The 20,813-nt window shown below is 44.5% G+C and overlaps 1 protein-coding gene across 2 annotated transcripts in view; it reads right to left on the reverse strand.

Moving 5' to 3' along the window:
- Positions 1-20,813, reverse strand: part of MYO18B (myosin XVIIIB) — a 275,393-nt gene that overhangs the window by 48,726 nt on the left and 205,854 nt on the right. For both annotated transcript variants that reach the window (XM_081842590.1, XM_081842591.1), the window contains 4 exons: positions 16,241-16,357; positions 15,370-15,453; positions 13,122-13,259; positions 11,068-11,253 (listed from right to left, as the gene is read on the reverse strand). In XM_081842590.1, coding sequence (XP_081698716.1) covers positions 11,068-11,253; positions 13,122-13,259; positions 15,370-15,453; positions 16,241-16,357 — 525 coding nt within the window. The remainder of the gene's footprint in view (positions 1-11,067; positions 11,254-13,121; positions 13,260-15,369; positions 15,454-16,240; positions 16,358-20,813) is intronic.

Genomic DNA, 20,813 nt, shown 5'->3' on the forward strand with positions numbered 1-20,813 from the left:
TTATGTTCTTCATTGTTGCTTGGATTATTGTCCCAAAGCACAGTCAGCACTGCAATCCAATATACTGCAATCCAATATGCTGACTGCCATAACATAAATTATGTGCACATGCGTGCGCGCGCGCGCACACACACACACACACACACACACACGGTCCTAAGGCAGGAGAGGAGACTTTTAGGACTGCAACTCCCATCAGCTTGACCATTGCACAGGCTTGTGGGCTTCCCAGAGGCATCTAGTTGGCCACTGAGCTGGGTATGCTTAGCCTGGAAGAGAGAACCCTGAGAGGAGATAGGATAGCCATCTTCAAATACCTCAAGGGCTGTCCCATGGAAGAAGGAACAAGCTTGTTTTCTCCTGCTCTGGAGGGTAGGACTCCAACCCATGGCTTCAAGTTACAAGAAAGGAAATTTTGACTAAACATCAGAAAGAACTTTCTAGCAGTAAGAGCTGTTTGACAGTGGAACAGTCTCCCTTGGAAAGAAGTGGACTCTCCTTCCTTGGAGGTTTTTAATCAGAGTTTGGATGGCCATCTGTCCATTAGTTGATATTCCTGCACTGCAGGAGGTTGGACTAAATGACCCTCAGGGTCCCTTCCAACTCTACAATTCTATGATTCTATGATGCTGACATATGGAACCTGGAACGTTAAGACACTGGGTTTTGGCTGGAGTTTCTATCTTGTGTCACTCCCTTACTGGAAGTCTAAAAGAGCAACCTGAAGAATGGCTAGGCAAGCATTAAAAATGTTTTTTATAACTGACACCTTTGTGGAATGCATGACCCACTTTTATAGCGACAGAGGCAGGCGCTGAAAGATTGCATCTCCCAGGGAGAAAAAATGCAATGTCGGACAGGTAACAGCGGCTGTAATTGGCAATTTGTAAATGAGAATCAGGAAGGCATAGAACCTATTGATTCAGAACAAACTCAGCCCCTCCAACATTTGGATGACAACATATATTAAAATAATTTTCCTCCCTCTTCCAAAGATGAAGCTCAATTCATCCCAACTGCCTGGCTCTGTTCTTTCAGTCCCCCTAACCCTTTTCTTTCTCTCTTCCTGACAACCAAGAGTGTCTGCCTGCCAACAACAATGAGCAGGAATTATTTGGCAAGATCTGGGAAATGTTGCTGCCTCCTTCGCTCATGACTGCACTCAAAATGTATTTTTAAAAGACCCACGAGCAGTTTTCTCAATCTGGATTTTATAAATTATTATTAACAAACAATGCAAGTTCCCCCACAGCAGATGCCTCTCTATGTCAGCATATGCCCCCCCCTTCTTTGCATGGTGCTCACACATCTTTTTTATCTGGGAGGAGGGGTGCATGGCAGTTGAGTTATTGCCTTCTGGTGGAACTTGAAAGCTGAAAGATTTTCAAACTGTCACAGGGATTTAGAAGCTCTGGGGGTGGAAAAATGGATGGGTCCACTGAGGTGTAAGGCCCTGCCATGGCTGACCCAGAGCAATCATTCTGGAGTGAGGCAGAACAAAAGGTTTCAGCTCAAGTGCAGAAGCCATGTTGGTAGTAGCAGGTGGCCTGGGACCCCCAAGTCCTGGGTCTTTTCTGCTGGGCTTTGATTGTATGTTTGTTTTAAACAGAACTTGGCCTCCAGGGCTGCTATGCATCCTGCAAAGCCAGAAAGACCCCCAGGAACTCACCCTTTTAATTTGCTCCTGGGCCTAACATCCCTTGTGTGGGTCAAGAACTAGGATCACTAAGAGGCAAAGTTTGAAGCCAAATAGGTGCACTTGGATGGTGAATGGAAAGTCCTGTGAAACTGGGTCTGTGAGCCCCCTTCCTTCACCAGGCATTTTCAGGGGGCTGCATCTGTCTGCAGCTTGCTCCAATTTCTGCAGCTTTATGCTGGTTTTACTCCATTGTTCTTTGTGTACACAGCCCTGGGGTCTGCCTGGATGAAGTGCAGTTTAGAATTTTAAAAAATAAAAATCTGTTGTGGATTTGGCCTGGCCAAATCACCTAGCTCATGATGTCAGAGAATTCTGATGGAAACAGGAGCAGAAATTGCCAGAGGTGTTTATTTGCCCTGTGTATGGAACAAAAATCAGTTCAGTGAATACAACTGATATCTGCTGTTGTTTATTTCAGTCCAGAAACAATGCATAATTGATTATGCCCCCACCATTTGCTTTGTGTTTCCTTGCATTGAAATGAATGGGATGCAAAAATCTAATGACAACATAAGTTACAGAATTTCACCATGCTGGACAGTGGCAATAATAACACCAACCTCCCTGGGGTTGTCAATGAATAGGTCCTCCAACGGCCCCCTCCTCATGCTGGGCCGGCCAGCACTTTCACGATGTCTCCTAGGAACATATGACATTTCGGGGAGCTGGACTAGGTGACCCTCAGTATATGTTCCAACTCAACAATTCTGTGATTCTATGACATCCAGGTGAACCTCCCTTGAGGTTGCCTGGCTTGCATTTCTAGCCTTGCTCTTGACTCCTGGCTGGCGCTCTGATCCTGACTGCTCTCTGGTCCTGCCCTCCTGGCTGCCTTTCTGCCTGCCCTCCCCTCCTGGCTCCCAGCTCCTGATTCCTGGCTCTCTGCCCTGCCCTGCCAGCTTCAGACAAGCTGACTGCAGGACAAAGGGGGCAGCATGTGTGTGTGGAGTTCGATTGGTAGGTTTCAATATGGTACTCTTGACAGTAGCTGAAATATTTACACTCATCCTGACCAACATGCCCCAGATACTTCTTCAGCTCTCTGACTGGCCTTGGGACAAAGGAAAGACTGAGTCATTTCTAAGGGCCTAGGTGGGAATAGGATTTTGGTTTTGAAACAGGGAGCTATTGTTAAGAGTTGCCTGCCCTAGAGCTCCCTGCTTTGTATTCAGGAGACATCAAGTGATGATGATTATTACTCTGTCTGTTTGAAAACCCGGGAAGTTTTAAGTGTCAAAGCAGTTATTTTGGGTATAAAAGATATTTTAATGCCATCGCTAAGATGGGAGTCACACAAGGTTATATGGTATGTGAGCGAGAGATGCTGCTTTAAAAGATAAAGGGGGGTGTTCAACATAATTGCACTCTTCTGAAGATGTATAATGTACCACATTTCTGGCTCCCCCTTTGATATTTTAAGCATACCTTTAGTATTTGGCTCAAAACCGCATCAGGATTATTGATGACAGAACTTGGATATTTACAAGAAATTGAATGATGATTGAAATGGGCTTTTATACAGGAAGATTTTGGCACAATCTCACAGGAAACTGACATCACGAAAGAAGAATTGGCTACATCCTGCTCCTTTTTTCATCTGGGATTCTAACACTGAAGCCTTGATTGGAAAGTAGGGTGGCTCATTTAAAAAACACTGAAATTCTAAGCCAACATTTGTCCTTTCTGATCCAGAGATTTCCTGTGCAGAAAAACAACCAGAGAGCAGTGGTGTAGTGTGGGAGGTGCTGACCCCCCCCCCCGGTCCTGGGTGCCCCCATGACAGGCTCAATCATTGGAGCCTGGCTCTGGTGTGCAAGGGAATGGCCGAGGCAGCTTTCTCACACCCAGCCTCAGCAGATCCACTCCCGGGTCAAGCCTGACCCGGGGCAGAGTGTGGGATAGTCGTTGGCAGCATTGCAGCAACTCTTCTCTGCTGGGCTGCACACGCGAGGGAGCTGGCTAGGCAGCTTCCTTGCTCCCAACTGCAGCTCCGTCGCTGGGTCAGGTCTAACCTGCAGGGCGAAGAGGAGGAGAGTTGGCAGCAGTTGCAGTCCTTCTCCTCTGCTGGGCTGTGGCATGCGAGTGCACTGCACACGCTGCTTTGCAAGGCAAAATGCAGAGGGCTTCCTCTGTGCTCTGCCCCCTCGGGGGACCACCCTGCCCGTCCTGGGCAGTTGCATTTATGCTCTGCCACTGCCAGAGAGTGTTAACTTAAGAGGAAACATTGTCTCCTGGCCCCCTCCCTTGGAAACAGTGCGTGGGCTCCCACCTCAAGGAAACATGAAAGCTTTATTTTAAGAAGTCAGGATACATGGTTCAAATGTCCACAAGCAGAGTTTTGGTATACATGGCTTGTTGTTGTTGTTTAGTCGTTTAGTCGTGTCCGACTCTTCGTGACCCCCTGGACCAGAGCACTCCAGGCACTCCTGTCTTCCACTGCCTCCCACAGTTTGGTCAAACTCATGTTGGTAGCTTCGAGAATACTGTCCAACCATCTCGTCCTCTGTCGTCCCCTTCTCCTTATGCCCTCCATCTTTCCCAACATCAGGGTCTTTTCCAGGGAGTCTTCTCTTCTCATGAGGTGGCCAAAGTATTGGCACCTCAGCTTCAGGACCTGTCCTTCCAGTGAGCACTCAGGGCTGATTTCCTTCAGAATGGAGAGGTTTGATCTTCTTGCAGTCCATGGGACTCTCAAGAGTCTCCTCCAGCACCATAATTCAAAAGCATCAATTCTTCGGCAACCAGCCTTCTTTATGGTCCAGCTCTCACTTCCATACATCACTATAGTGGTACCTCGGGTTACAGATGCTTCAGGTTACAGACACTTCAGGTTACAGACTCCGCTAACCCAGAAATAGTACCTTTGGTTAAGAACGTTGCTTCAGAATGAGAACAGGAATCACCAGAAGCATTTCTCTTGGGTATTGTTGGAAATGAAATAAATAGAAAGGAATGTAAGCTTTTTCTATATGCAGTAACAGCAGCAAGAATACTATTGGCCCAAAAATGGAGGCAAGAAGAATTACCAACGATGCAAGAATGGAGGATGAAATTAATGGACTATGCGGAACTTGACAAACTAACGGGAAGGATCCGAAACCAGTGGGACCAGAAATTTACTGAAGACTGGAGTAAATTTATGGATTATTTGAAAAGTATTTGTGATGAACAGCTGACGTTTGTAGGTTTGCAAGAGGTTCTGTGAGGAATAATATTATTATTAGTTTCTATTAACAGTTTCTATGCAAATTCAATTCTGGTTCTAAATGCAGCATAAGGGGTTTCTACAGTATAGTGTATTTTAAAATAGGTTTTTAGAGTTTTTAGGGGTTTTTGAATGTTTTATGTAGTTTTTATGTAGTTTTATGTAGTTTTTGTGTAGTTTTATGTAGTTTTGTGGTAGTTTTACGTAGTTTTAATGTAGTTTTATGTAGTTTTGCAATTTCATTGTCCTGCGTGGGACAATGACAATAAAGATATATCTATCTAATTAGAAATATTGTAAAAATGGAGAAGGAGAGACGATAAGTTAAGAGATGTAAAGGCAATATTAATTTAGGAAATGCATAAGAAGTGATTAAGACGGAGGATTATCAGAGGTGCTGATGGAAATCCAATAAGAATGTATTTGTGATAAACTGTGTGGTATGTTTTATAATTTTGTATTTTAAAACCAATAAAAATATTTATATAAAAAAAGAGGAACTGCGCGGCACCGGTACAGCGGGCCCCATTAGCTAAAGTGGTACCTCAGGTTAAGAACAGTTTCAGGTTAAGAACAGACCACCAGAATGAATTAAGTTCTTAATCCGAGGTACCACTGTACTGGGAAAACCATAGCTTTAACTATACAGATTTTTGTCGGCAAGGTGATGTATCTGCTTTTTAAGATGCTGTCTAGGTTTGTCATCACTTTTCTCCCAAGAAGCAGGCGTCTTTTACAGGGGACTAGGAAAGGGAGGGGGCGGCAGGTCGCCCCAGGTGCCATCATGGAGGAGAGGGGGTGAAAAATTATCAAGGAACAATTACTGCCCTACTAGGGCGGTTCACAAAAAACTTTTTTAAAAAAATGCCTGCTCCAAAGGTCTTATCTTACTACACTAGGGATTATATAGCTATATATGAAATTTCATGCATATCAGTTAATATCTTGACCCTCCTCCACGAAAATAGCTGTTTTCTTGGCTGTTTTCCTATGTCATGAAGGCTGAAATTTCAACAAAGCATGTGCCTTTGCTAGACTCTTTTTGGGCACCTGCTAAAAGCATTCTTCTTTAGGCAAGCATACCTAGATGCTTAGGAAGTTGAAGTAATTTTAATCTTAATATTTTAGCTTTTGTATGTTTTAAAGTAGGATTGTTAATTTTTCTTGATTTTACTGCTGTGGTGTGTGTTTTTCTTTTGTTTTGGTAAACCACTTTGCAGGTTTTTTAAAATAAGTTTTATTAAATAAATAAACAATAAATATAAATAAAATAACACAAGCCAAAACAATTCATCCTGTAGATTTAGGTATCTGCCGCCTACTTGTTATCAAAGGCTCCGAATCCACATTCCTTTGTAAGAAATTATGAAATAACGTAAAACCATTTTTGTAGGCAAAAAAAAATCAATAAAAAAAAACAATGGGGGGGGGGTGACAAGAAATTTTCCGCACTGGGTACCACCTGACCTTCCTACGCCGCTGGTCTTTTAATTTTGTGACTGCTGTCACCATCTGCAGTGATAATGGAGCCCAAGAAGGTAAAATCTGTCACTGCCTCCATTTCTTCCCCTTCTATTTGCCAGGAGGTGATGGGACCAGTGGCCATGATCTGCTTAAGCCTGCCTTGTAGAATTTTGAGCATCACCTTGCTAGTGTGTGAAATGAGTGCAATTGTGAGGTAGTTGGAGCATTCTCTGGGCTAGATCTAAGCAAATATGTTGTCCAAACACCTGACACACACCGGAGCTCCACTTTTAAAGAGCCAATGATGTAGAAAATAGAATCGGGATTCAAAATGACCTTAACAAATTGGAGACGTGGGCCCAAACGAACAAAATCAATTTCAGCAGGGAGAAATGTAAGGTTTTGCACTGAGGCAGGAAGCGCCTGATGCACAAATATGATGGGGGACGCATGGCTTACTGGCAGTACATGTGAAAAGGATCTTGGGATCTTGGTGAACCATAAGCTAATTTGTTGAAAGTGTGCTGCTGCAGCAAAAAAAGAAAGAAAGAAAGAAAGAAAGAAAGAAAGAAAGAAAGAAAGAAAGAAAGAAAGAAAGAAAAAAAGAAAAAAAGAAAGAAAGAAAGCTAATACTATTCTAGGCTGCACCAGAGAAGTATAGTGTCCAGATCAAAGGAAGTAATAGTACCACTGTATTCTGCCTTGATCAGACCACACCTGCAATATTGTATCCAATTCTGGGCACCACAATTTAGGAAGGATGTTGACAAGCTGAGATGTTTGCAGAGGAGGGCAACCAAGATGGTCAAGAGTCTGGAAACCAAGCCTTATGAGAAATGGTTGAAGAAGCTGGGTATGTTTAGCCTGGAAAAAATGGTACCAAGAGGAGATATGATCGCCATCTTCAAATATATCAAGGGCTATCACAAGCTTGTTTTCTCCTGCTCTGGAGGGCATGACTCGAGCAATGGCTTCAAGTTACAGGAAAGGAGATTCCAACTAAGCATCAGGGAGAACTTTCTGACAGTAAGAGCTGTTTGGCTGTGGAACGGACTCTCTTGGGTGGTTCTGGACTCTCTTTCTTGGAGGTTTTTAAGCAGAGATTAGATGCTCATCTGTCGTGGATGCATTAGTTGAGATTCCTGCATTGCAGGGGGTTGCCCTAGATGACCCTTGGCATCCCTTCCAGTGTTATGATTCTGTGTGAGCAAGGAGAAAGAGCTCACAAGGAAGTGCTTCTATGGGGGGGGGGGGGGGCTTTGCTGAGTCTGTTCATGCCAGTGCAGGTGATGGTGCCTCCCTGAGTTCAATCCTCTGGGTCTCCCTTCACCTCTGCAGATGGGTTCAGTGACCCTGAGGGTATTTTGGGTGGGATTCAGGGCCTTATGCAATGGGGCTTTCCCTCCTCTCCTCCCTCCACTCTCTGAGTTTGACCCCCAGAACAGCATGTGTGTCGAGGGGAGGCTGTTCCATCTGACCAGCTGATACTCTTGAACAGGCAGAACATTTACAATAGTGCAATGTTGGAATCCACCCTTTGTTTTATGAATGTGGTTTTACTGTAGATTTTATGCTGTTCACCACCAGGATTGGTCCACCCCCCCTTAATGCTGGTGGCACATTTTTCAAAATATATATCTCCAAGATCACTTTTAGTAAATGTGTATCTTGCAATATTTTCCTCCAGCCCAGATGTCTATTGGCAAAATACCCTAAAATCAAAAGGCGTTCAGGCATTTCTACAATCCCATCAGTCAGCAAAGTTAAATACTAACCAAAATCAGGGAACAGAAGCCCAAAGCACCCAGCAATTATTACCTGAAAAGGATTAACAAAGAGTTCTGATTAACAAAGAGGCTTTGCTGGTGATTTTTTCACCCAAGGAAGGAAATAAAGAAGAACTGGATTAATTGGCTCAGCTTTGACAAATGTAGTCCAAGCTCCATCAAGGGCTCCACACCTCATAAATGCCAGCCTTTCATTTAAATGTGGGGATGAGAATACAGCTGGCCCAGTCAGGGGCCCCTCCACTGTCCTGGGGGAGAGGAGCTGAGAGAGGAGGCAAGGACCCTTCTGTGTGGGAAGTGGCACCTTTCTGGGAAGTGCATCCAACCAGTCCTTTACTACACTATAAACCAGGGGTGCCCAAACTTTTTTCAAAGAGGGTCAGATTTGAGGAAGTGAACACGAGTGAGGGCCAACCAAAGTTCTTGAGCTTTTTTTTTTGGGATTTACAACTTCTTGAGCTTTTTTTGGATTTAAGTTGCTGAGCTTTTTTTAGGATTTTATCCCAGAGACCGTCTTAAATCGACCCAAAAGCTAGATTAGGCCCCCGAAACAGACTTTGGACATGCCTGCTATAAACTAATTAAAGTTGTTTGAGATTAGTGTGGATTCTATTTCTGCAATTTACTGTACGGTAGCACCCCTCTGTTAATATATTAAGTAATATTCATCAGGGCTGCTTGCCAGTTTTGAAGTGACAAAACCTCCACAAAACCTCTCAGGTGAAATCTCTTGCAAATCCATCAAGCAAAGGCAATGGCTATAATTGGTATTAGCTGATCTTAAGTGCTGATAAACTGCTGTTGGGCTGATAGAAAGCCGCCATACTTTTTATTTCCCACAAAACTCAGAATTTACTAAGTAGGGTAAGATAACTTTCCCCCACAAAGAACCACAGAGTTTTATCAAGGTATCCTCAGTGAAAATTTCCCAGCTGAATCTTGTGGGGTGGTTTCCTCCCACCTTTTTTGCAGGAAAAGAATGCCCAAATCTCTCAATTTCCACCTTGCTGTCACAGCTTGCAGTCAGAGGGGATCAGACCTTTTCGGGAGTCATGAAATTATTACTAAGCTCCTTCTTCCATTAAACTCACAACCAAAGCTGGGAAACTATTAAGGCGTGCAAAGCGTGAACAGTTTTGCAAGCGCCAAGGCAAAGAAGTGCAAGACTGCCTGGGGAAGGCTTTGTGATAACAACTTCTGCAATTAGGAAGGCTGTCTGCTGTCAGAAGGGACTCTGTGGCACCAGCATTCAGAGCCGCAGAACTAAAAGGCCTAAAATAAATTACACAAGGGATAGGAGGACATTTTGCATTTCAATTTTTTTAAAAAAATAAATAAATCCAGCTTTCATTTGCTCTCCAGTTAATTTTTTGTTTTAATGCCTTTTCTAAGAGCATAAGAAGAGCCTGCTGACTAATGGCCCACCCAGTCCAGCATCCAGTTCTCACAGTGGCCAAGCATCTGTCGGCTGTGGATTTCCCTCTCCTGCGCTTTCCAGGAACCGCTCTTTAGAAGCATCGCAGCTCTGTCCATGGAGGCAGAGCAGCCATAGTGGCTGAAAGCCATTGTAGCCTTCTACTCCTCCAGGAAAGTGTCCAGTCCTCTTTTACAGCTGGCCATTGCTGCCTCCTCTGGGAGGGAGTTTCACATTTTAACAATGTGCTGCATGAAGAAGGATTTTCTTTTGTGTGTCCTGGATCTTCTCTACAGGCTTAGAGACCTCCTTTGACCTAAGCCTAAGTTTCCCTGTGTGCACAGGCCAGCACCCTCCTCTTGGCTATGCCTACCATTAGTAGCCTGGCTTTCTGTCCCACCAGTCCTGTTGGCCACGACTGATCCCTGTATCCTAGCATGACCTTCGAGGTGACTCCATAGTCTTATCACCACCACTAGCGTACACAGGGTACACAGAAAAGCAGGGTCTCTAGGCATGAGGTTGGATGCAGATAACATGCTAAACCCAAGTGTGTCTCAGTGGGGGCCTCTCTGAAGCGAGCCAAGCAGAAGCTCTTGGGAATCTAATCTAAGCTAAGTAGCCCATCTCAAAAATTACAGAAATAATGTAATTGGCACCATAATGGGAAATGGAAGGGGAGGTGCTGGAGTATGCTGGCAGTTTTCACGTCCAATCACGGAGGAAAGCTAATTCTTTAAAACCTTTCTCCCAGTGTCTTCTTTGTCACTCCTTGCTAGCTCTCTGAAAGTTTTACAAAGAGTATTTTGGTGGCATTTTGATTCAGTTTATCTCTTGTTTATCCTTAATCCAGGCTTTCCACTTGTTTATTTTCTCCCAGTTCTTTTCTATCCTTCCCAATGCAGTGTGTGTGTGTGTGTGTGTGTGTGTGATTTCACGTTTGTCTCGTAGCCTCTATACACATCCTACACATCCTGCTTTAATTTCTCTTGTTTACCGGATGATGCATTTGTTTAGTTGTTTATTGGTCCTGTTTATAAGATTCCGTAATTTTGGCATATTATTTTTCTTTTGTTTTTAACATCTTTATTGAAAGTTCAAAAAGTACATAAATATATGTGCAATAAACATTGTGAGACGTAAACAAAAGAGAGAGAAAGAGAAAGAGAAACAGAACCCATGTAGAAGGGAAAATAAAGGGGGGAGGGGGGAACCCAAAACTGTATGCTTTACAAGGTTGTTATTGTACTTCACCAGATCTTAAGCTATTACAGTATTTCTAAAAATGCATTCCAAATATCATTGAATTTGGCCGTGGCAAGTCTGCTTTTATATGCATTCATATCTTGCGAGTTTGTATAAGTAATTTTGGCATATTTCCCCCCTCTTTTTTACTGCTTTGTTCCCTGCTCTGGGATTGGAAACATTCAATGAAGAGCCAACTGAAAATAAATAAATCCATTCTCCCTCCTGCCACCCCCATTCCTGGCCCTCTTACCAGTTCCACCCGCCTGCGATTGGCCTCCAGCTCCCTCTGGGCCAGCTCACTGAGGTCTGCTTTCATCTCTTCCATCCTCATCTGGTAGTAGCAGGTCTTCTCTCTTTCCCGCGCCTCCCCTTCCTTCGCCTTCTCCAGCTCCTCTCCCATCTTGATCACACTGTCCCGAAGACGGAGAACCAGCATCTGGGGAGAGAGAAGAGTTAGGGGGCAGTGGGGGGGGGAGTCGAACAGAAACCCATCACAGAATCACAGAACTGGAGAGTAGAAAGTGACCCCAACAGTCATCTAGTCCAACCACCCTTCTTTCTTTTCTTTTCTGCCTTCTACAATGACAGATACAACACCAGCAGGATGCGATGCACAAGTGAAAATTGTGCCATGGACTTGCACGCCCCAAGAACCTTAAAAGGAAGGTTTCATTCCTCATGGATGCAGAGATATGCCTGTAAGTACAGGGCATCTATTGTTAGGCAGAGAGTTTACCAAGTATGGCTTGTGTATTTGGTTAGACAGCAGACTTTGTTGCTTGCAATCACACATAGTACGGATGGATGGATGGATAGATAGATAGGTATGCTGCCCATCTGACTGGGTTGCCCCAGCCACTCTGGGTGGCTTCCAATAAAGCCACAGTAAAACATCAAACATTAAAAACTTCCCTTCAGATGTCTTCTAAAAGTCAGATTTTTTTTATTTCCTTGACATCTGACGGGAGAGCCTTCTTCCTTTTAGCCTCTCAATATGCTGGGGGGGGGGGCAGTTAGGCTGAGAGTCAGTGACTGGCCCAAGGTCACCTTATGAGCTTCATGGTCCAAGAGTAATTTGAACCCATGTCTCCCATTCCTATTCAGACGCTAAAACCATTAATGCCACAATTGCTCTTCTTATAGAAAATAGTTCCCAGGATTCTCTGGGTGGTTGGAATGAAAATTAAATAAGTTAAAGTCTGTAGCATAGTGTTTTAAAAAAGGTAAAGGACCCCTGACAGTTAAGTCCAGTCGCAGACGACTCTGGGCCAAGGTAGCTGGTGTTTGTCCGCAGACAGTTTTTCTGGGTCATGTGGCCAGCATGACTAAGCCACTTCTGGCAAAACCAGAGCAGTGCACAGAAACGGCGTTTACCTTCCCGCCAGAGTGATACCTATTTATCTACTTGCACTTGTGTGCTTTCCAACTGCAATGTTGGCAGTAGCAGGGACCAAGAAACGGGAGCTCACCCTGTCGCGGGGATTCAAACCGCCGACCTTCTGATTGGCAAGCCCAAGAGGCTCAGTGGTTTAGACCACTGCGCCACCCACGTCCCATAGCATAGTGTTTAGGAACACGCAAAGCTGCCTGACAGGCATCCCCTCCCCCAATGTACCTGTGTTCAATTTATGCGTGACCACATGGATGTGAGGCTCCAGAAACTTGGAAGTGTGTGGGGAGACCTGATGAGCCTCAGCAAAGCTCTGCTTTGCCTCCAGCTGGTGAGGAGACCCTCCCCAGAGCCCAAAAGGGACGTTTTCTTTGGGCTCCGGGGTGGGTCTCCTCGTGAGCTGGAGGTGCAGCGGGGCTCTGCTGAGACTCCCAGCTAACAGCAGCTAACACACAGAAAAGCTGCACTTTCCTGCATGCCAGCTGTTAGCCAGAAAGCCCCCGTGCCTCATGTGAGCCAGAGGGGCAGCGGGTCTTGTTGACAGGTTCAGCTGATTAATGGGGAAGCTTCTTCCTCACTCATCAGCGGGGCTTTTATGGAACAGACAGACGACTCCTCATTTTATGCAATTTCCCTGACATGCACGCAGGTTCAGAACGTAACCCCTGTGCAAATGAGGAGTTGCCAATGAACCAATGGTGCATCTAGCTCAGTGTTGTTTGCACTGACTGGCAGCAATGGCTCTCCCAGGTTTCAGGCAGGGGTCTCTCTGAGCCCTCCCTTGGGGACTGAGCCTGGGACCGAGCCGGCATGCAAGGCAGTGGCTCTGCCCCTGGGCTATGGCCCTGTGGTTTGTTCTCTGGGGGTCTTGATCAACATCCTCCCCAGTCTGCCAAGGGCAAGGCCATCCAAACCTCAAAGCGCTTGATCTGCACACTCTGGAACTCCATCTTGTTCTCCAGGTCACAAATCAGGGCCTCCTGGCGGCTGACGATGGACCTCTCCACCATTGATTGCTCTAAATAGACAACCCGGGCCTGGGACACCTGCAGCTGTTTCCAGACAAGAGATCATTTAACTCAATTCCTGCCATTTTATTTAATTTCCACAATTTATATCCTGTTTATATTCAGGCCAGGGGCCTCTCACAAGCAGTGCACAGTTAAAAGCTACAACAGTGAAATCAATAGGAAGAATACAAATCCACCTCTAAGGTGATAAAGCACAGCAAGGCCGTAATCAACAGCAACCCATTGGGCGCAGGTGGAATTGCTCAACTTACACATTTGAAGAAGAATTCAGCCAGGTTTGATGCTAACCCTCATGCTTTGCCCATTTCTTTCCACAAGTCCTGGCACCTTGCAATCCAATTAACACAACTTCCCTCAAGCACCCAAAAGTCAATGGAGTATGACTCACTGACCATAGGAGTCAGCACTGACAAAAATAAATACTTTGTGGATCACCAGCAACTCTGCCACAATGGGGATGGCTTTTTGGGTAGAAGATTTCACAATGGGATTAGACATATTGTCTGCAACAGCTAAAGCAGAACCTCCATCTACAGAGGCACTGTACCTCTTAGTATTAAATGATGATGGTGATGTATTAAATTTCTGTACTGCCCTTCACCCAAGGATCACAGGGCAGTTTACAATATGAAAACACAAAAATACAAAGCATAGTAACAAACATGAACAATAACCCCCCCCCCCACACACACAGTTCAAAAGGCCATAGATTGTTCAGTTAGCCAAAGGCCTGGTTGAAGAGGAATGTTTTCTCCTGGTGCCTAAAGATGTATAATGAAGGTGCCAAGCGAGCTTCCATGGGGAGAGCATTCCACAAGCAGGGAGCCACCACAAAAAGGCCAGTTCTCGGGTTGCTGCCCTCAGACTTCTTGCGGGGGGCACAGACAAAAAAGGCATGTGATACTGAGGGCCAGCCAACAGGGGACTGTCACCTTCACTTTCTGCTGTTGGGACTCCCAGAAGTCCCTGTTTCGCCTCTGTGAGAAGCTGGAGGCTGGGATAGAGGGGCCATTGATCACTGATCCAGTGGGGTTCTCCTTAAGTTCTTAAAGAAAAGATAATCAGAGCCATGTCTCTAGCATTGCCACAAGGCAGACTCTGATCCAGATGGCTCGCAAGTCACCCACTTGGGGTAGATCCCTCAGCACCCCATTCCACAGGGCTCTGGCCTGAGCATGTGGCTCTCCCACCAGCCTTGGAGATGGAAGAAGACTCCCTGGGAGCTTCTGCTGCTCCACAGCCATGCAGCTTTGTGCTCCTGCAGAACTGACTAAGGACCCTTAAAAAACTGCAGACAGCTCGCGTGGGGCAAGGGCAGAGTCACTAGAAGGGAAGGCCCTGCCAGGCACCTCCATAACTCTGGTTCTGAGCTCCAATGATGGCTTGCCCTTCCGTGAACTGAGCCCACCTGATGCTGTCCAGGGTCCTGATTTGCCACACCTTCCTCAAAGAGGCTTTGGGAATGAACACAAGAAGAGCCTGCTGGATCAGGGCAATGGCCCATCCAGCCTCCTGTTCTCACAGTCAGATGCCTCAGTGGGAAACCCTAAAACAGGACCTGAGCACAAGAGCCCTCTCCCCTCCTGCTGCCTCTGACGTAAGTGGGACTGAGAGACTTCAAAGAAGTGTGACTGACCCAAGGTCACCCAGCAGCTGCATGTGGAGGAGCAGAGACGCGAACCCGGTTCCCCAGATTACAAGACTGCCGCTCTTAACCACTACACCACACTGGCTCTCATGTGCTGCATGAAGAAGTAATTTCTTGTTTTATCTGTTCTGAATCTTTCAACATTCAGCTTCATTGGATGTCCTTCCAGATCAAGTGTTGGCTCTGGCTACAACTTCCTCAGCAGAACAGGAAAATTAGACAAATGTACTCAGGAGAAGTCTATCAGTGGATATTAGTCACCAGAGCTATCTAGAGCGTCGACATGCAGTGGCAAACACATGCCTCAGAAGACCACTCACTCAGCATAAACAACAGGAGAGAATTGCTGCTTCCAGATGCTGGGCCAGGAAGGGCATTCCTCTGATCCAGCATCAGGGCTCTCAGGATGTCCTCACTCTGAGATTCTTCAGCATTAGAAGAGTTAAGTTCTGCATTTGTACTGGAAAGGGGGGGAGGACTCACTTTTTCTTGCAGGCCATGCTTTTCCTTCTTCATCTCCTCCAACTGGGTCTGCAGCTCTCGGATCTGGGTGATATCTGTTGCAGACTGCAAAAAGGAAGAGCCTCATAAGAGAGTCCTTTGAAGACTGGAGCACCTTAGTCACATAGGTGTGTGCATGCTGGGAATTGCCTTCTGGATCCCGCAAACCTTGCAAACCTTTACAGGAGGTGCTGAGATGGTATCACTGGAAAGGGAGGAGCTCCCTAAGGGAAAAGAGGCTACAGGAACCATTTGGGTTGAATCCGCTGGCTGTTGAATTAGTGGCACAGTAGCCAGAGCATCAGACTAGGACCTGGGAGGCTGAGATTCAAATCCTCACTTAGCCATGAAGCTCACTGGGTGGCCTTGGGCCTTGCTTCTCAGCCTAACCTACCTCACAGTTAGGAAAGAGGAAAACCGTGTGCCACCTTGAGCAGTTTGGAGAAACTGATGGGATAGAAATGGAATAACAGCTAACAGAGTGACAGTAAGAGCTGTTCAACAGTGGAACGGACTCCCTCAGTAGGTGGTGGATTCTCCTTCCTTGGAGATGTTTAATCAGAAGTTGGATGGTCATCTGCCACAGATGCTTTACTTCAGATTCCTGCATTGCTGGGGGTTGAACTAGATGACCCTCAGGGTCCCACCCAACTCTACAGTTTTATGATTATGTGGGTGCTGACTAGCAAAAGAAGGTGGAGGGAATGAAGCTAGTCAGGGCTCCAAGCCTTACAAAACTGGAAAGCTAAATTGTGCCACCAGGGCTCAACCAGGGCTCCTGGTCCAAGCACCCCAAATAAGGCAAGGCCACTCTGAAGGGTGGGCTTCCCTCTCCACCCCCCCCCCACTTTACCTGAGCAATTAAGGCCTTGTGCTTGGCCATCAGTTCATTCAGATCCTCCTGGTCTTCATCAATGCGCTTGAGGAGATCAGCTTTCTCATGCTGGAGCTGGTATAACTGCTCATCAACCTGCAGCAGAACAGAAAAATAAAAAACCTGGGGTGCAATAGTGTGAGGCGGCAGCAGCAAAAAAAAAGCAAAAAAAAAAAGCCAATGTGGTTCTATGCTGCATCAACAGAAGTATAATGCAAAGATGACGGGAAGTAATAGTACTGCTGTATTCTGCCTTGGCCAGATCACACCTGGAAGATTGCCCACCACAATTTAAGAAGGACATTGACAAACTGGAACATGTGCCAACCAAGATGATCAAGGGTCTGGAAACCAAGCCTTATGAGGAACGCTTGAAGGCGCTGGGTATGTCTAGCCTGGTAAAGAGAAGACTGAGAGGAGACGGAGCAATGGTTCCAAACTACAAGAAAAAAGATTCCACCTAAACATTAGGAAGAACTTCCTGACAGTAAGAGCTGTTCGACAGTGGAATTTGCTGCCGAGGAGTGTGGTGGAGTCTCCTTCTTTGGAGGTCTTTAAGCAGAGGCTTGACAACCATATGTCAGGAGTGCTCTGATGGTGTTTCCTGCTTGGCAGGGGGTTGGACTCGATGGCCCTTGTGGTCTCTTCCTACTCTATGATTCTATGATTCTATATGATAGCTGTGTTCAGGTATTAAAAGGGATGGAAGAGGTAACAAGCTTGTTTTCTCATGCATTGGAGGGCAGAACCCGAACCAATGACATCAAGTTACAACTAAGAAGATTGTGACAGAAGAACATTCTGATGGCAAGAGCTGTTCAACAGTGGAATGGCCTCCCATTCCTTCATTGGAGGTTTTTAAGCAGTGGTTGGATGGTTGTCTGTCATGCATTGCAGGGGGATAAGCCACAGGGTCTGTTCCAACTCTATAATTCTAAGATTCTAAGGTTTTCTGCTGCTCCAGAGAAGAGGACCCAAACCAATGGATTCAAATGACAAGAATGGATATTTTGACCAAAAATTAGGCAGAACTTTCTGATAGTAAGAGCTGTTCAACAGTAGATCGGACTTCCTCAGAAGGTGGTGTGTTTTCCTTCAACATTTGAGGTATGGTTACTTACTCTTGAAGTAAGACTCAGCTGCCAATCTAGTTGGATTCAGGCGTCGGAATGGGAAGGGTACCACCTTGTCCTTTCTCTCAGGGCCTGGCCTATGCCCTGCAACCCTAGATACAGAGGAATGGTTGCTTATCCAGAGGTGAGGGAACTCTGCACATGTTCAGAGACACTCTCCGATTGATGGCTATCATGCCATTGCACAACTCTCATTCATTTCAACTCGGTCCACACAAGAGTAATTCCAAGTGGCCTTTGCCCCATGCTGGTGCATGAGGGTGCCATGCTTGTTTTGTTTGGGTCTGCCCCGAAGAGCTTATAACTGAATTCTTGGGCCGCAGCAACAACTTCCGGTACTTCCTGCCTTAAATGGATGCAGCTCCCACGCTAGTGGAGACCATTTGTGAAGGAAAACAAGGATGATTTGGGAGTAATTGTTTTTACAAGCTCCCCCCAGGGCCCGTGAAGAATGAGCTTCACTCACAGATCATCTTGATAACTGACTCTCACTCTGGTATGGAACTCGAGAGGCAGGAGATGCTGAGTGGAAAAGCGCTTCGCGTATCGGTAACCCCCAGGCACAGCCATTAAGAGCAGAGGTTCTTCTGTATATTAGGATGAAATTAGCTTTAATTTACAGACGTGTACAGGATGAAGGGGACAAGATTACAAACTGCCAAGAGAATCAGCTACTGGGTTGCAACATTTCAAACCGGAAAAATTTCCTTAGTTGAAGAATATGGTATGTCAGGGGGGAGGGGAGCCTTTACCCTTTTTTAAATTAATACTATATTTGCTATATAAATGACTTGGCAAACCTCCTTCTAAACGATAACAACTGATAAAAAGCAAAAAGAGAAAATAAATGTTGGAAATGTGAAGAAAAGGAAGGGACTTTTTACCATATGTGGTGGGAATGTAAGAAGGTGAAAGGCTTCTGGGAAATGATATATAATGAATTGAAGAAAAAAAGTTGAAATATACATTTGTTAAGAAACCAGAGGCATTTTTGTTAGGAATGGTAGGAAATGAAATAAACAGAAAAGATCATAAGCTTTTTTTATACGCAGTAACAGCGGCAAGAATACTGCTAGCTCAAAAATGGAAACAAGAAGAATTACCGTCGATGGAAGAATGGAGAATGAAGTTAATGGAATACGCAGAACTTGATAAATTAACAGGAAGGATCTGAGGCCTACAAGGCCACAGATTCACTGAAGACTGGAGTAAATTTGTAGACTATTTGAAAAGTATTTGCGATGAACAATTAACGTTTGCAAGAGGCTCTGTGAAAATAATATTGTAAAATATTGTAAAAAAGGGAAAATATTGTAAAAAAGGGAATCAGAGGGAGGAGGTTTTTAATAAAAGGCAATATTAGATTAAGAAATGTGGAAGAAGGACTAAAACGGAGGATTTGCAGAAGAGCATCGGGAACTCCAAAAAATGTATTTGTGAAAAATTGTGTTATGTGTTTTTATATTTTGTATTGCAAAATGAATAAAAAATAATTTATAATAAATTTTTAAAAAGCAAAAAGAGAAAAAGAGAACAGAATTATATCTATGGATAAACATGAAAATAGAACTGTGTGAGAACACTGAAATGATTTAAAGCATCTAATTTCCATTGGACGGTAATTTGGACTATGGTCTTTGATGTGCAGTAGCTCTGGTGGGACCAGTGGCGGAGGAAGTCTCTCCGGCACCTGGGATGGTGCAAGCTGCCCATAGGGAGAGACAGGATGCCCCCCTCCGTTGTTTGCTCGCCTGCCTCCTTCCTATCCTCTTTTTTTTTTAAAATAAATATTTATTAAAGGTTTTTTTTTTTTAATTACAGTACAAATAACGAAACAAAGTAGCACATATCATAAACATATTTTCTTAACTTCTTTGGACTTCCTCACATCCCCCGCTCCTGCGATCCTAGTTTCTAAAAATTTAATCAGCAATTTATCTCCTTAATTCCATTCTTGTTATCTAATTTTCCAATGTTGTGTCTCTAATTTTAGATATCGTTTGTTCAAACCTTAAAAATTTAAATTTAGCCTAATACTTATCCAAAATTTGTCTTTTCTTAAATTTAACTTATCTTCATACTTCACTTCATCTAGCTTAATGGTGCCAAGTTATTTATAATCTAGCATCCTTCTTAACATTCATACAATTTACAATATTTTCGTAGATAAATCTTGAATTTCTTCCAGTCTTCTTCTACCGTCTCCTCTCCCAGGTCTCGGATTCTGCCAGTCATCTCGGCCAGTTCCATGTAGTCTATCAGTTGCATCTGCCATTCTTCCAGTGTGGGTAAATCTTGGGATTTCCAGTGCTTATCAACGAGTATCCTTGCTGCTGTTGTTGCATACATAAAAAATGTTCGGTCCTTCTTTAACACCCTCTGGCCGACAATACCCAGAAGGAAGGCCTCTGGTTTCTTAGGGAAGGTATACTTAAATACCCTTTTTCAGCTCATTATATATCATTTCCCAGAAAGCCTTCACTCTAGGGCAGGTCCACCAGAGGTGAAAGAACGTTCCTTCACTTTCTTTACATTTCCAACATTTGTTATCAGACAAATGGTATATTTTTGCAAGTTTGACTGGGGTCATGTACCATCTATATATCATTTTCATAACAATTTCTTTCAAAGCATTACATGCAGTGAAATTCAACCCAGTGGTCCACAACCTCTCCCAGTCCTCAAACATGATATTATATCCAATGTCCTGTGCCCACTTTATCATAGCCGATTTGACCGTTTCATCTTGTGTATTCCATTTTAACAGCAAGTTATACATTTTTGAAAGTACCTTAGTCTTAGGCTCTAACAATTCCGTTTCTAACTTCGATTTTTCCACCTGGAATCCTAACTTTTTATCAAGTTTAAAAACTTCTTTAATCTGAGCGTAATGTAACCAATCTCGCACTTTGTCTTTCATTTTCTCCTGACTCTGCAATTTCCAGTTATCTCCATCTTTTTCTAATATTTCCCAATACTTCGGCCATTTGGCCTCCATATTGAGTCTTTTCCGGGCCTTAGCTTCCAGTGGTGAGAGCCACCTTGGAGTTTTATTTTCCAATAAGTCTTTGTATTTTGTCCAGACATTAAACACTGCTTTTCTGACAATATGGTTCTTGAAAGTCCTATTGATCTTAACCTTGTCATACCATAAATATGCATGCCAACCAAATGGATCTTCAGGTTCCAAAGGTGGGGGTGCAACTAATGATCCAGGCCCCGGGGGTATTTCAATCCCTTTCTGAAGGTCCTCTCCGTAGGCAATCAGAAATTTATCTCTATCTTCAGCTGTTTTAATTTTAACCTTCTTCCCTCTGAAAGTAAAGGATAATCCCTGAGGAAATTCCCACCTAAAGATGATTGAGTTGCTCCTCAACAGTTTGGCCAGTTCAAGATAGGTGGATCTAAGGTCCAAAAGT

This window comes from Podarcis erhardii (genome assembly GCF_964252035.2).
Source record: "Podarcis erhardii genome assembly, chromosome: 15".
In the NCBI taxonomy this organism is placed as follows: Eukaryota; Metazoa; Chordata; class Lepidosauria; order Squamata; family Lacertidae; genus Podarcis; species Podarcis erhardii.